This window comes from Hemiscyllium ocellatum, chromosome 7 (assembly GCF_020745735.1).
Source record: "Hemiscyllium ocellatum isolate sHemOce1 chromosome 7, sHemOce1.pat.X.cur, whole genome shotgun sequence".
NCBI classification, from domain to species: Eukaryota; Metazoa; Chordata; class Chondrichthyes; order Orectolobiformes; family Hemiscylliidae; genus Hemiscyllium; species Hemiscyllium ocellatum.
This window is the reverse complement of record NC_083407.1, coordinates 9,389,166-9,404,682: the sequence shown is the minus strand read 5'-3', so window position 1 is coordinate 9,404,682 and position 15,517 is coordinate 9,389,166. Positions and strand designations below refer to the sequence as shown.

The following is a 15,517-nucleotide window of genomic DNA, read 5'->3' as shown; positions in this document are numbered from 1 at the left end:
CCGTGTTAGGCTCATTCAGAAAGTAAGGAGGTATGGGATACAGGGAAATCTGTCTGTCTGGATACAGAATTGACTGGCGCTTAGAAGATTGAGGGTGGAGATAAATGGAAAGTATTCCGCCTAGAACTTGATGACCAGCGGTGTTCCGCAGGGATTGATTCTGGGACTTCTGCTCTTTGTGATTTTTATAAACGACTTGGATGAGGAAGTGGAAGAGTAGGTTGGTAAGTTTGCCAATGACATGAAGGTTAGTGGAGTTGTGAATAGTGTGGTGTAGGTTGCAATGAGGCATTGACAGGATGCAGAACTGGGCTCATAAGTGGCAGATAGCGTTCAACCTGTAAGTGTGACATAATTTACTTTGGAAGGTCAAATTTGAATGCAGAATACAGGCTTAAAGGTAGGATTCTTGGCAAATTGGAGGAACAGAGGGATCTTGGGGTCCATGTCCATAGATCCCTCAAAGTTGCCACACAGGTTGATAGGATTGTTAAGAAGGCTTTCAATAGCAGGGCGATTGAATTCAACAGCCGGTTATGCTGCAACTCGCTAAAGTCGTGGTTAGACCTCACTTGAAATATTGTGTTCAGTTCTGGTCATCTCATTATGGGAAGGATGTGGAAGCTTTGAAGAGAGGGCAGACAATATGTGCCAGAATGCTGAATGGACTGGAGAGTATGTCCTATGAAGAAAGGTTGAGGGAGCCAGGCCATTTCTCATTGGATCAAAGAAGGATGAAAGGTAACTTGATAAAGGTATACAAGATGATGAGAGACATAGATAGAGTGAATAGCCAGAGACTCTTCTCAATGCGGAAATGTCTATTATGACGGGGTATAATTTTAAGGTAATTAGAGGAAGGTTTAGAGAAGATGTCAGAGGTAGGTTCTTTACATAGAGTGGTGAGCGTCTGGAATGCGCTGCCAGCAGTGGTAGGAGAATCAGAGACATTAGGGACATTTAAGCAACTCTTGGATAGGCAAATGGAAGATTGTACAATGAAAGGTATGTAGCTTAGTCTGATCTTAGAGTAGGATAAAAGGCCGGCACAACAATAAGGGCCAAAGGGCCTGTACTGTGCTGTGTTGTTCTATGTCCTCTGAAGTGCTGTGTTCCAGATGCAATTCGACTGGTCAAACTACTTGACATTAAACAAAACACAATTCATTCAAACACTGTAGTTAAAATACAACAAAAGAAAGAAGAACTTAGAATAACTTAATTCTACTGGAAAACTTAACAGGATAATAGATATCGTAATTATTATTAATTAACTGTTCAAATGTAATAACATCCCATAAACACACCACCTGATAAAAAGGCAAATTCAGAAATCAGATTTTCTCATGTGCAACACCCACAGGAGGAAGAGAAACCCCAGCTTCTAGTTGTAACCGAGACAGGGGGAAACATAGATTCTACTTAAGACTCCAGTAGCTTCCACTGAATCTAAAACCTTTTTAAAAAAAGTCTTGGTCTAAGAGCTGGCCACACCCATTCAGGCTGCTTCTACTGTTCCAACTTTTACAAAAACCCAAGGCCTCTCAAGCTGCTTACATTATCACAGACTGCTCAGTACCTCTTGTTCAATCTCTTTCTTAAAAGAAACCAGGAGAAAATACTCTCTTATAGCCTCAACATTGTCACATCTCCTTGCTTTAAAAGAATCCATCAATATTCAAAGATGACTTCATTTTTAAAAACCCTTAGTCTTACTCTATTAGTACACTACAATAGATATACATTACGTTGACACTAAACATGCAAACATTCACTACTACAGTCTATTTCAGTTTGTTTATTCCTGCCACTGAACACCTCCATTTTTTTTTCATAAAAGTCACAACAGCGTGTCGGCAATCAAATTCTCTCATCCTGCCACATGTATAATTTCAAATTGAATGGCTACAATAATAAGTTCCATCTAAACTGTCTGAAATTTTTGCCCTTAAATTTCTCCAAAAGCGTCAATAGCTTATGATCAATATATATAATTGTGTTACACATTGCTGCTAATATAAATGTAATGCCAACACCAACTTCAAACTTTCCTTCTCAATCATGGGATATATCTGTTGACAATCATTCAATTTTCTGGAACAATACCCAATTGGGCTTTGCATCTTTTCCTTGTCTTCTTGTAAGAGCACAGCATTGGCACCCACATTGATAGCCACCTTGAATGGCGTTGCGTAATTAGGTGTGGCTAATATTGGGGTAGTGGTTAACACAGCTTTCAGGCTGTCAAATGCCTTCTGACAGTCTGCTGTCCACTGAAATTTCTGCACTTTTTCAATAAGTCACTGGAGCAACCACACAGCTAAAACTCATTACGAGATTAAAAAAAACTCCATTTCAGGAATTGTTAGTACTGCCCTCATTGAAGGTATGGGAAACTCCCCAATAACCTTTGCTTTCACATTCTGTGGGGCCATCTGTCCAGGTCCAATAACGTGGCCCAGAAACGTGACTTGGGCTTTTGTGAACTCACTTTTAGCCAGGTTTATCACCAAGCCTGCCTTCCAAAGTTGATTAAACAATTCGGTAGATGCTGCAAACGTTCCTGTTATGTGTGACTAAATGTCACCTGGTCATCAATGTACAGCAGACAGTTTGGTAATCCAGAAGGGATTTTATTGGTTAGCCTTTGAAATGTGGCTGATGCATTTTTCATTACAGATGGCAGGATGTTAAATTGGTTTCATCTACTTGGTATCATGAAAGCCAAAATTGTCTTTACTCTTTCAGACAAAAGGTACCTGCTAATATCCTTTGAGTAAGTCCAACTCAGAAATATAAGTTGCTTGTCCCACTTTCTCAACACAGCCTTTCAAATGTGGAATCGGATATGCATCAGACTTTGTAACTGCATTTACTTTGCAATAGTCCACACATAATCATTGGGTACCATCTAGTTTTGGCACCATTACTATGGTTGAACTCCAGTTGCTGAACTCACTTCGATTATGTTGTCTTTGAGCATGTACTCAATCTCTTTTTGAACCTGTGCCAACTTTAGAGAGTTAAATCTATATGGACTTGGTTACTTGGAACAGCATTTCCTATATCTACATCATGCATAATTACATTAGTACTTCCCAGCTTATTCCCACATATCTCCCCATGTGATAGTAACAACTCTTTCAGGTCATTCCGATTTTTTTCTGGAAGGTAACTCAGTAATTTATCCCAATTTTTGAGAACTTCCTCATTGACCAATTTAACTTAAGGAAAATCCAATTCAAAATCATCTGAACTTGGTCTTTCACTCTGTGCTGTAACTGGTAACACATTCTCCTTTTGCTTTGCTTCCTTATCAAAACACCTTTAGGGCATATTCACATGACATACATTGAGAGCTTTCTTTCTACCTGGCATTCTTATCAAATAGTTCTTATCACTCAATTTCCTTTTGATTTGATAAGGTCCACTATACTTTGCTTTTAAAAGTTCACTGATCACTAGAAGTAACACTAATGTTTTATCTCCATTAGCAAAATTGTGAATTTTTGATTTCTTGTCTGCTTCCTGTTTCATCACATGCTGGGCTACTTTTAAATGCTGTCTAGCCAACTCACCCATTCTATTTAATCTTTCCTTATAATTCGACACATAACCCAAGTGTGTGGTCTCTGAACCTCTGACTCACCAATTTCTCATTAATTAATTTCAGCAGAAATGGACGGAATTTGGTAGATCCACTTGGTACATCTCTAACTGCAAAACGTATAAATTGAATGTGATTATCCCAATCCTTTGAATAGTCTTAACTATAAGCCCTATTAAGCTAATAGCCCTTAACTATAAAGTTTTAATGCCAAACTTTATTGGCATTAAAGTTTGATGCCAATTTTCTAATGTTCTCTGCAATTCTGGATGGTACACAATGGATTTGAATTGTTCTATTACCAAACTATCCATAACTACTTTAAATAATTTTGGTGTAAAATTTTACTCTTGATTGGATTGTATCTCAGTGGGTAGTCCAAATCTAGTAAAAAAAATTGAGTAACTCTTCTACAATGGAGGTCAAAAGTCACGCTTTGATTTATGAACCAACTCCTAATCATCTGTCATTTCTGCTGCTCATTTTGCAGGTTCTAACTCTCTGCTCTTCCTCATGAGCTTTTACTACTTCAAAAATTGTCTCTCTAAGAATGCTCTATGTTTGATCTATTTTCCATGCCTTATCCAACAACTAAATTACTTTATTTGTAAATCAATGTACGTTTGACCAGGGTCCCTCCTTAGGTTCCTGAAATGCTGCCTGTAGACTTCTAGCACTAGCTCATATGCACTTAAAGTGGCTTTCTTCACCTCCTCATAGACCCTAATTATCTCCTCTGACAGTGATGCAAATATCTCATTAGCTCTACCTACCAACATTGCCTGGTCAACAATTCCCACGTGGTTGTTTAGCCACTTTCTCAAATGAAATGAGAAAGGCTTCAACATCCTTCTTGTCAAATTTAGGCAATGCTTGAACATATTTTAACAGATCCCCACCAGGCTTTTGGCTGTGATGGATTTGCTGGTCATGACTATCCTCCTCACTAAGCCTTCCTTCTGTCTTCACCTCTGCCCTTTTAAGTAGACTTTTCTCTCTAATTGGTAAAAACAATGACTGCAGATGCTGGAAACCAGATTCTGGATCAGTGGTGCTGGAAGAGCACAGCAGTTCAGGCAGCATCCAAGGAGCAGCGAAATCGACGTTTCATCAGGAATAAAGGCAGAGAGCCTGAAGCATGGAGAGATAAGCTAGAGGAGGGTGGAGGGAGGTGTCAGAGATGGTCCAGGTAAATTTAAGGTCAGGGTGGAATGTGTTGGTGAAGTTGATGAATTGCTCAACCTCCTCGCGGGAGCACAAGGTGGCGCCAATGCAGTCATCAATGTAGCGGAGGAAGAGGTGGGGAGTGGTGCCGGTGTAATTATGGAAGATCAACTGTTCTACGTAGCCAACAAAGAGACAGGTATAGCTGGGGCCCACAGGTGTGCCTGTGGTCTGGAGGAAGTGGAAGGATTCGAAGGAGAAATTGTTAAGGGTGAGGACCAGTTCGGCCAAACCAATGAGAGTGTCGGTGGAAGGGTATTGTTGGGAATGTCTGGAGAGGAAAAAATGGAGTGCTTGGAGGTCTTGGTCATGGTGGTTGGTGGTGTAGAGGGATTGGATATCCATGGTGAAGATGGGGCATTGGGGGCCAGGGAAACGGAAGTCTGGGAGGAGGTGGAGGGCATGGGTGGTGTCTCGAACGTATGTGGGGAGTTCCTGGACTAGGGGGGATAGGACACTGTCGAGATAGGTAGAGATGAATTCAGTGGGGCAGGAGCATGCTGAGACAATGGGTCAGCCAGGGTGGTCAGACTTGTGGATCTTGGGAAGGAGGTAGAACCGGGCAGTGTGGGATTCCCGGACTATGAGGTTGGAAGCTGTGGGTGGGAGATCTCCTGAGGTGATGAGGTTCTGTATGGTCTGGGAAATGATGGTTTGGTGATGGGGGTGAGGGGGGGTGGTGGGTCATGGTCAAGGGGGCAGTAGGAAGAGGTTTCCTCGAGTTGGCGTTTGGCTTCAGCGGTGTAGAGGTCAGTGCACCAGACTACCATTGCGCCTCCTTTATCCGCTGGCTTGATGGTGAGGTTGGGATTGGAACAGAGGGATTGGGGGGGGGCTGCGCGTTGTAAGGGTGAGAGGTTGGAGTGGGTGAGGGGGTTCTCCCCCTAGCCGACACATTGGCTCAGCATGCTCCTGCCCCACTGAATTAACTCCTGAAATTCAAACTCACTCTCTTTCTGCTTTTCTTCTGCTATTCGTTCATTGTTTATTTTTGCCTCTAATTCAAGTTGCTTCATTTGCAAACAAATCCTAGCCATTTCCAAAGATTCTGATGGCATTTCCAGCAATTATGAATGTTGAGATATTGCTGCAATTACCTCCCCTTTTTGCAAGGTCAAAGGCAACCCCAACTCCAGCTTGTCTGCCAATTCCAAAAGCTTCGCCTTGCTCGCTTTCTGTAAAACTTCCAAAGTGACTTCTTCCACCCCCAGGAAACTCTTAGTGACTACAAGAGCGACCACTAAACAAGACACACCCTGTATAAATTAACCGAATTCAACACCTGAAAACAAGACACTAACAGATACCACTCACTGCCTTTGAGTCCAATAATCCTACCCGAACCTGGAATTAGAGTTCTTGACAAGAGACCCCAAAACTACCGCCAGACCAGACCCCATCAAAATCTTTTAAGAAGGTGGCCTAGACCCTAACTTTCTCTTATTTTAAAGTGCCGAGTTCCAGGTGCAATTCAACTGGTCAAACTACAGTTGGTTCTGCTGTAACACGTGTTTCTCCAACACAAGCACAATTGAAGGATTTAGACCATTATTTGTAGAATGTGAACTCTCCTTACCTGTATTGGCTGTGACACGATTCTGGCCCTATTAGTTTAAATGGTCAGCTATTGCACAATTTTCTTATAATGTGAGATTGCACAAGAAGGGAACAATGGTGTTATATCAGAACCGACTGCATTTCATGTTAAGCAAAACACAATAGTTCAAACACTATAGTTAAAATGCAACAAAAGAAAGAAGAGCTAAGAATAACTTAACTATTCTGGAAAACTTAGCAGATGCAGTACCTAACTATTTCAACATTATAACATCCTATTAACACAACCCTTGGCAAAAAGGCAAATTCAAAAAACAGATTTTCTTACATGCAATGCCTGCAGTTCTCCTTCAAGAAACACATCAACCTACTATCACTGGACCAAGACCCTGGAACTCCCTCCTGAACAGCACAGTAGCTACACAGCTATTGTGTTTCAAGATGACACCTCACAATCACCTTCTCCAAGGCAATTAAGATGTGTAATGAATGCTGGCTTTTCCAGAAATGCTCACTTCCCATGAACAAATGAAAGAGTACATAATATACTTGTGTTATGTAGTATTACACTCAATATACATCACAGATAAAAAGCTCAACCAACCTAAGCCAGTATTTATACTACAGTCAAGTGCCCTCCCATTCTTCTTCATCCAAAGATGTCAGCAGAACCCACTTTACCCCACGTGCATCATTAGTTATTTCTGACATGCATCTGGGCTAGTCCAGCTTAAGTCACTCTGTATGATACAAATTCCATTCTAACCATTTCTCTTGAGAAGTTTCTCCTGCAATCCTTTTATTGCATTCTTGTTATCCACCAAAACTTAGCACCCCTGGTTAAGGACTTTTTAACATAAATATCTTCTTGAGGTGTACACTATTGAACCCCATTAAAACCATAAAACACAGGGCAGAAATTAGAGAATTCAGCCCATTGAGTCTACCCTGCCATTCAGTCATGGCTGATAAGTTTCTCAAACCCATTCTCCTGCTTTCTTCCCATAAGCCTTGATCCCCCGATACTCAAGAACCTACCTGTATCAATCTCAAATATACTCAATGACCTGGTCACCACAGCCTTCTGTGGCAATGAATTCCATAGATTCACCACTCACTGGCTGAAGAGGTTTCTCCTTATCTCCATTCTAAAGGGCTTTCCCTTTTCTCTCAGGCTGTGCCATCGGGTCCTAGTCTCTCCAATCAATGGAAACATCTTCCCATTTCTACTTTGTCTAGGCCATTCGGTATTCTGTATGTTTCAATTAGATCCCCTCTCATCCCTCTAAACTCCATCAAGTATAAACCCAGAGTCCTCAAACATTCCTCAGATGTTAAGCTTTTCATTCCTAGGACTAGTCTCATGAATCTCTTCTGAACACGCTCCACGACCAGTACATCATTGCTAAGATATGGGGCCCAAAACTGCACATAATACTCCACATGTGGTCTGACCAGAGCCTTACACAGCCTCAAAACTCCGCTTTTATATTCAAGTCCTCTCAAAATAAATGACATCATTGCATTTACCTTCCTAACTACTGATTCAACCTGCCAGTTTACCTCGAGAGAATCTTGGACTAGAACTCCCAAGTTTCTTTGCACTTCAAACTTCTGAATTTCCTCCCAATTAGAAAATAATCAATGCCTTTATTCTTCCAACCAACGTGCATGGCCTCACACTTTCTCACATTGTACTCAACCTGCCACTTCTTTGCCCACTCTCCTAACCTGTCAAATCCTTCTGCCATCTCCCTGCCTGCTCAATGCTACCTGTTCCTCTACCAATCTTTGTATCATCTGCAAATGTAGCCAGAATGGCCCCATTAATGCATAAAGTGAAAGGTTGTGGTCACTGTACTGAGCCTTGTGGAATACCATTTGTCACCGGCTGCCATCCTGAGAAGGACCCATTTATCCTCACTGTCTGCTTTCTGCCATTTAGCCAAGCTTCTATCCATGCCAGCACCTTGCCTTTGACACCATAGGCCCTTATCTTACTCAGTAGCCTCCTGTGCAGCACTTTGTCAAAGGCCTTTTTGAAGTCCAGGTAGATAATATCCATTGGCTCTCCTTGGTCTAACCTGATCATTATTTTGATTAAATTAGATTAGATTACTTACAGTGTGGAAACAAGCCCTTTGGCCCAACAAGTCCATACCGACCTGCCGAAGCACAACCCACCCTTCCCATTCCCCTACATTTATCCCTTCACCTAACACTACGGGCAATTTTAGCATGGCCAATTCACCTAACCAGCACATTTTTCTGGACTGTGGGAGGAAACCCACGCACCTGCAAAGATTTCTAGCAGATTTGTCAGGCATGACCACCCCTTGATGAAACCATGCTGACTTTGCCCTATTTTACCATACACTTTCAATATCCAGAAATCACATCCTTCACAATGGATTCCAGGATCTTACTCAGATCGAGCTTAGGCTAATCAGTCTGTAATTTTCCGTCTTTTGCCTTACTCCATCTTTAAACGGTGGCATCATGTGAGCGAATTTCTGGTCCTCTGGAACCCTCCCTGATTCTAACAATTCCTGAAAGATCATCACTAACACCTCCACTATCTCTTCAGCTATCTCTGTTAGAACTCTGAGATGTAGTCCATCCAGTCCAGGTGATTCATCCACCTTCAGGCCATTCACTTTTTCTAGTACCTTCTCCTTGGTGGTGGCCACCATATTCAGCACTGCCCCTCATTGTCTTGAATTTTTGAGATATTGCTCATGTCTTCCATCGTGAAGACCAATTCAAAGTAATTATTCATTTCCTCAGCCATTTCTTTGTTTCCCACTCCTATCTCTTCTACATCATTTTCCAGCGGTCCAATGTCCACTTTTGCCCCTTATATATCTAAAAAAAACTTTACAGTTTTCCTTTATATTACTGTGAGCTTACCCTCATATTTAATCTAATCCCTCCTTATTTGTTTTTTTGTTGCTTTGTAAGCTTCCCAATCCTCTGGTTTCCCGCTGCTTTTCGCTACATTATATCCTTTCTCTTGCTTTTACGCTATCCCTGACTTCCCCAGTCAGCCATGGTTGCCTCACCCTCCCTGTATCAGGTTTCTTTTTCCTTGGGATGAATCTCTGCTGTTTCTCATGAATTACTCCCAGAAAGTCCTGCCACTACTGTTCCACTGTCTTTCCTGCTCGGCTCACCTCCCAGTCAATTCTACCCAGCTCCTCCCTCATGTCTCTTCTTAAACTTCAACAAAAGGAACCTCAGTCTGGTCACCCCTCTCATTTTCTTTCTTTGAATACTCACCAAATCTTCTGCACCAGCACTCCAAATCCAAAACCCCTGAATGTCACTATCAAGGATACCATAATTTGTAATGTATTTACCAGACGCTCCGTCAGAGGAACGGAGTGCCAGTGAAACATGGCAAACATGTAGCATAGGGACAATCGCACAAATAACCACATCAATGTCAAACAATCGCCAAATGCTCATTTCACCCCCAACCCTTGAACTTTACCTGGATGTCACAGGAGGCAGGCTGATTACCCTGGGTCGAGCTGTAAGGACAACCTCCCCACGGCTGGCTTCTATCATTATGTTCTGCAGCGTGTTCTCCAGAATGGACTCCAAGAGATCAGAGAACTCTGGGAATCTGGATACAGATAAAGATGGGTGAGAGGGATAAGGGTTTATTGTTATCAGTTGGTTAAAGATTATTCTAAAAGCTGCTATTGAAATAAGTACAGAAAATATATGAATCTGTGTCAGTCAGAAATAGAATGCTACATTATTGATCTCCCAGGTTAATCCCAAATCTGAACACCATCCAACTTTCCTTTAATTTCACTGTAATGAAACCCTGTAGCTTGCTATCTAACACCACTGCGGGAACATCTTCACCCCTCGAACTAAAGCAGTTCAAGAAGGCAGCCAACTTCTCAACAAAGGATGAACAGTAAATGCCTGCATATTCTAGATATCGATTTGAAATAATCACTTAGCATGTTCGCACTGACAATCCAGTCTTCCACAATAACTTGCATATATGTGGCACCTTTGAAATTTTAAAAATACTGAGGTGACTCACAGGAACTTTACCAAACAAGATTTAACACATTTGGAGTATTGTGTTCACATTACTTAAGGAAGGATGTTTATGCCCAGATGAGAGTTCAAAGGAGATTTACTAGAATGACAAGAGGAATGAGGGATTTTAGAGACAAGGAAAGATTAGAGAAATTGGGCTTATTCTCCTTGGAGCAGAGAAGATTAAGAAGTAGCTTTATTGAGGTGTTCAAAATTATGAACAATTTTGACAGGGTAAAGAAGAATATTCTATTTCCACTAATTGGTATGTTAATAACTTAAGGTCTCAATTTTGAGATTGTCAGCAAGAGATCTAGGAGTGAAAGGAGGAGAAACGTCTTTACTCAGAAGTTGTTAGGATTTGGAATGCGTTGCCTGGGAAAGTGGTGGAGGTGGATTCCATAGGAGGTTTCAAGAGACAACAGGATACGTATTTGAAAGTGATGAAGTTGGAGGGTTACAGAAATAGGGCTGGAGAACATGACAAGCTGGGTAGCTCTTTCAAGTTGGTACAGACACAATGGGTCAAATGGCCTCTTTCTGAACTGTAAAATTCTATGATTCTAACGTTACGAGGAGATCTTAGGGAGCACAGCCTGCAGCTTGGTCAAAGTGGTTAAGTTTAAAGAGAGTCTTTAAGGAGAAGAGAGAGACTGAGAAGTGGAAAGATTTAGGAAGGAAATTTCAGCACAGAGCGTGGTCAGGACAAGGCAGAGCTGCTCATCAAATCAGGTACTTATGGGTAGCCGAATTGGAAAAGATTTTGGAGAGATGAAAGAAGAACGAAAACAGTTATAAAGCACCTTTCAAAATCCCAAACAGCATAATAGCCATTGAAGTTATATTATTGTTGTTATAATGGAGGAAGTGTGGCAGCCATTACAGACTCAGCATGCTCAACAAACAGTGATGTGATAACAACCAGATAATGTTTGTTTTAAGAATGATAATTGAGATAAATACTGAACAGGATTCTATGAATGGTCTGTCTTCAAAACAATGTCACAAAGCCTTTTAGAGGGCAGACTGCCCTCTGACTTGCTAGTACTGCATCGTATATCCACCTGGACTTTTTTGCTCAGGTCTCTGGAGCAGAATCTGAACACATAGTGCTTCTAAATGAAAAGCAGCAGTGCTATGTCCTGACCACAGCACGCAAGACTATCAAACAAAGAGAGAAATTCAGCAGATCTGACAGTATCAGCAAAGTCATGAGGTTGAAGAAGGTTGCAGAAATAGGATAAGGCTTAACTTATTAAGTAAAATATTGCTTCTCCTCTCCAGTGTTACTCACCTTTTCAGACGTCGCCTCCGTGTAAGCTGCTCTTCCATGCGAATGGCACTCAATGACGCTTGCATTTCCTCGGTCAGCCAGTCTTCCTCTGTTTCATTACCAGCCTGCTCCAAACTCTGATTTGCATCAGCAGCTGTTGACATAATCGAGTTCACATCATCTTCGGCTTCTGTTGGTTGCGTGTCGGGTTCCTGGCCCTGAACGCCATCAAGACTCCGTGGTATATTCGAGGCCAACTCATCATCAGTTTCTGTCTGTTGGGTGTTTTCCAGTTCCTGGCTCAGAGCATCATCTGAGCTGTCAGCTAGAGTCGAGCTCTCCTCTCCTTCACCTTCCATTCGCTGGCTGTTGTCCACATCCTGATCCTGAGCAGAGTCTCTGTGCTTTGTCACAGTCAGTGTCAATTCCATATCAGCATCTGCTGCCTGAGAACTGTCTGGTTCCTGCTCAAAACCAGCATCAGCATCCACTGGTACAGATGAGATCTGCTCATTTTTGGTTTCTATGGGTTGGATATTGTTTAATTCATGAACTTGAGAAGCATCTGCATCCTTAGCTTTTGCAAGTTCGATGTTCTTCAAGGCCAACTCTTCACCTTCCTCACTCCAGAACTGTCTGTAATAGGGGATGGGTTCGGCAGTTCCTTCAACTAGTACACGTTGAAAGTGAATGTCTTCCAGCAGACACCTTGGATAAAACCAAACCAAAACATCAACAGGTTTTAATTAGCCCTTAGAAGTTGCATAATATAATAAACATACAGGATAAACTGATAGTTTCCCTGGTTGATGTTTGGAGTGTCAATATTAAATGACTTATGAACAACTTATATTTATACAGTACCTTTAACATAATAAAATGCCTCGAGGTCCTTCACAGAAGGATTATAAGTTAAACTTTGACACCACGATACACAAGGAACTATTAGATGAGACAACCTGACAAGGACTCTCCTCAAGAAGGATAAAAAGGGAGAGAGATTTAGGGACAGAATTGCAGACAGCTGAAGGAGTGGGCATGAATGGTGGAGTGGCCAAATTCAGAGATGCCCAAGAGGCCAGAATTAGATGAGCAAGGATGTTTTGGAGGGTTTTGGGACTGAGGAAATATACAGAGACAAAGAGCAGTGAAACTAGGAATGGAATTGAAAAGAAGTGAACATTTTGAAATTAAGACATTACTTGACCAGGAGCAAATATAAATAACTTGACCAGGTCAGCAAGCAAGTAAAATGGGATTTGCTACAAGATAAGATACAGGCAGCAAATCTTTGGATGGCCTGAAGTTGATGAAAGGCAGAATTTGGAGATTAACAAGGAGTGCTACTATTATCAACATGAGAACTATTCAGCCACTATAAATTATGGATCAGCAGAAGTTGCTGGACAATCTACACCAATCCATTGCAGTGACATCTTGTATGATGCTTCTGATATTTACTGGGGTGAACTTTGTGAGCACTTGAGGAGTACTGGTCAGGAAACCTGGATATTTGTTGGTCTTAACTTGTGTCTTTTTCTTTCCAAGCAATTTTCCAGATGGGAGTCCAGCCCAAATGACAGATTTGAATCCCTGTTGGGCCAGCACTGCTCCAGAAGGCACCACATGTCAACATACAGCTCAGCTAGCAAGAGGATGAACAATTGTTTGATTTTTTTTGTTGTCACATGTCCCGAGATAGCATGAAAACTGTTGTTTTGTGTGCTATAAGGCAGATTGTACCATACAAAGTGCATTCAGGATAGCAAAACAGAGTGCAAAATACAGTGTTACAGCCACAGAGAAGGTGCAGCGAGGTGAGGATCTGAAATCTGAATACAGGCTGAAGTAACTAGTTGTTGTCAGGAACAGCCATTTAATACATGTTCTTACTAACATAGACAGCAATAAATGGCTTCTTAATGCAAATAACATGACAAAATGGTTTCTACCCTGCAAATCGACAATTCTGTTCAAAGCTGCATAAAATGGCTTTTAACACTGCTAAAGCTGCATAATTGACTTAACCACAGTCTGTCTCTACAGAGCTTAGCAGACAATGCTTCCTTTACAGCATGGAAATAACTAGACTAGATAAGACATTACTGGCCATCCTAACTGACCTTCAAGTGCAGGTGCAGAGATTAGGTTCGTGAGATAGGAGTACTTGGATGTTGGAAAACAAAGGTGGTTCCCAGGAAATATCATTGGGCTAAGTTGATGTCAATAATACCATTTCATTAAAATTGATTGGTAAATGTTTTGAATGTGCTCTATGATTATGGCCTGTACCTCTCTTGCAGAAAAATATTAAAATGCCTTTGTTTTAAGCCAGGTGCGCAGTTTCTCCGAGGAACACGGAAGTGTTTAATCTCTGTGTTACTGGAAAACCTGTGCCCAGCCAAGACTGAATAAAGTGTGAAATGTTACAGAACCAGACTGAATTGCTAGTGTTTATTGACCGATCGTGGAACTGAGAGGCCCCTCCTGTTGATCAGAGGGACGGAGGGATCAGAATTAACGTTCAAGATGTCTGTTCAAAAGACTAATAACAGTGGGGAAGCTGCTCATACATGTATTCAAAGTTTTACATCTTCTGCCCAATGTAAGAGGGTGAAAGAGAGCAGGGTGGGAGGGTCGTTGATTATGTTGGTTGCTTTCCCAAGGCAGTGGGAATTATAGATTGAGTCAATGTATAGAAGGTTAGTTTGCATTATGGATTGGGCAGAGATCACGACTCTCTGTAGTGTGAGGAAGAGCAGTTGCCAAACCATCTTGTGATGCATTTGTATAGGATGCTTTCTGTGGTCCATTTATAAGGATTGGTAAGAGTCATTGTAGACATGCCAAATTTCTAGTGTGAGAAGCAGTGCTCCTTGGTTCTGGTGGGGTTAAATAAGGACAGTTTAGCTTTGGGGGGTCAGAAGGAGCAGGCCTTAATTCTCCAAGACCACAAGCAGTGATGTAAAAACACCTATTATTTCCTGATAATCTTTAACTATCAGTTTCCGTAAGCCAGAAAATCAAGACCGAGCAAAGATAAACCTGATATCGAAGGCTAAATATAAGACCAACTCCAATCCCATCTCCTTTCAACAAATAATTCTGCAGGTTGGCAGGGAAGGGATAAGGCAGATTTTGAACATGGAGATTAACTCCATTCCATATGTTTTCTGGGGACGGCACACTTTTTAGTCCTGCCATTTTTCTGTTGAAGACTTTGCTGTCAAAATAGAGAATTTATGGGAACAGTTCTCTAGAAACTGTGGCCCAAAATAGCAATTGTGCATTTGAGAGTTTTTATGGAGACTATTGCTCTAGTAATTGGACAACACCAATCGATGAAGACAGGACAGAGGGGAAAGGGACTCAATCGTATAGTTCAATGGAAACTCAGCCTCAAAGTCTACGTTATTAAAGCAGTCATAATTACCTCAGAACTGTTGACAGGATGTCAGTCACCAGCTTCAAGTCTTCTTTTGAGGCAGACAAGAGGCAATCAGCTGAATTGCTATCCGATTTTCCACATGTTTTCCTGTTGTTTTCAGGTTGTGATGTCGAGAGTGGTTCTGATATAAAATTTCTACCAAATGAGAAAGCAATGCAATGTCACTGTTATTATTGTAAAAGAACCATCTAATATTAGGAGGATCATTTTCTCAAGAGGGTGGCTAATCTGTGGAATTCTTTACTACACAGGACAGTCGACGCTGGGTCATTGTATTCAAAGCTGCGATATACAGATGTCTAATAATCCAAGGAATCAAGGGTTATGTGAATATTAATGGAGGTGA

General features: G+C 41.4%; 1 protein-coding gene across 1 annotated transcript in view; it reads right to left on the bottom strand.

Annotated features, from left to right (window-relative positions):
- cfap65 (cilia and flagella associated protein 65) overlaps nucleotides 1-15,517 on the bottom strand; it is a 150,030-nt gene that overhangs the window by 14,047 nt on the left and 120,466 nt on the right. The window contains 4 exon segments of the mRNA XM_060827726.1: nucleotides 5,929-6,087; nucleotides 9,668-10,016; nucleotides 11,745-12,431; nucleotides 15,157-15,306. Of these exon segments, the coding sequence (XP_060683709.1) occupies nucleotides 5,929-6,087; nucleotides 9,668-10,016; nucleotides 11,745-12,431; nucleotides 15,157-15,306 (1,345 nt within the window).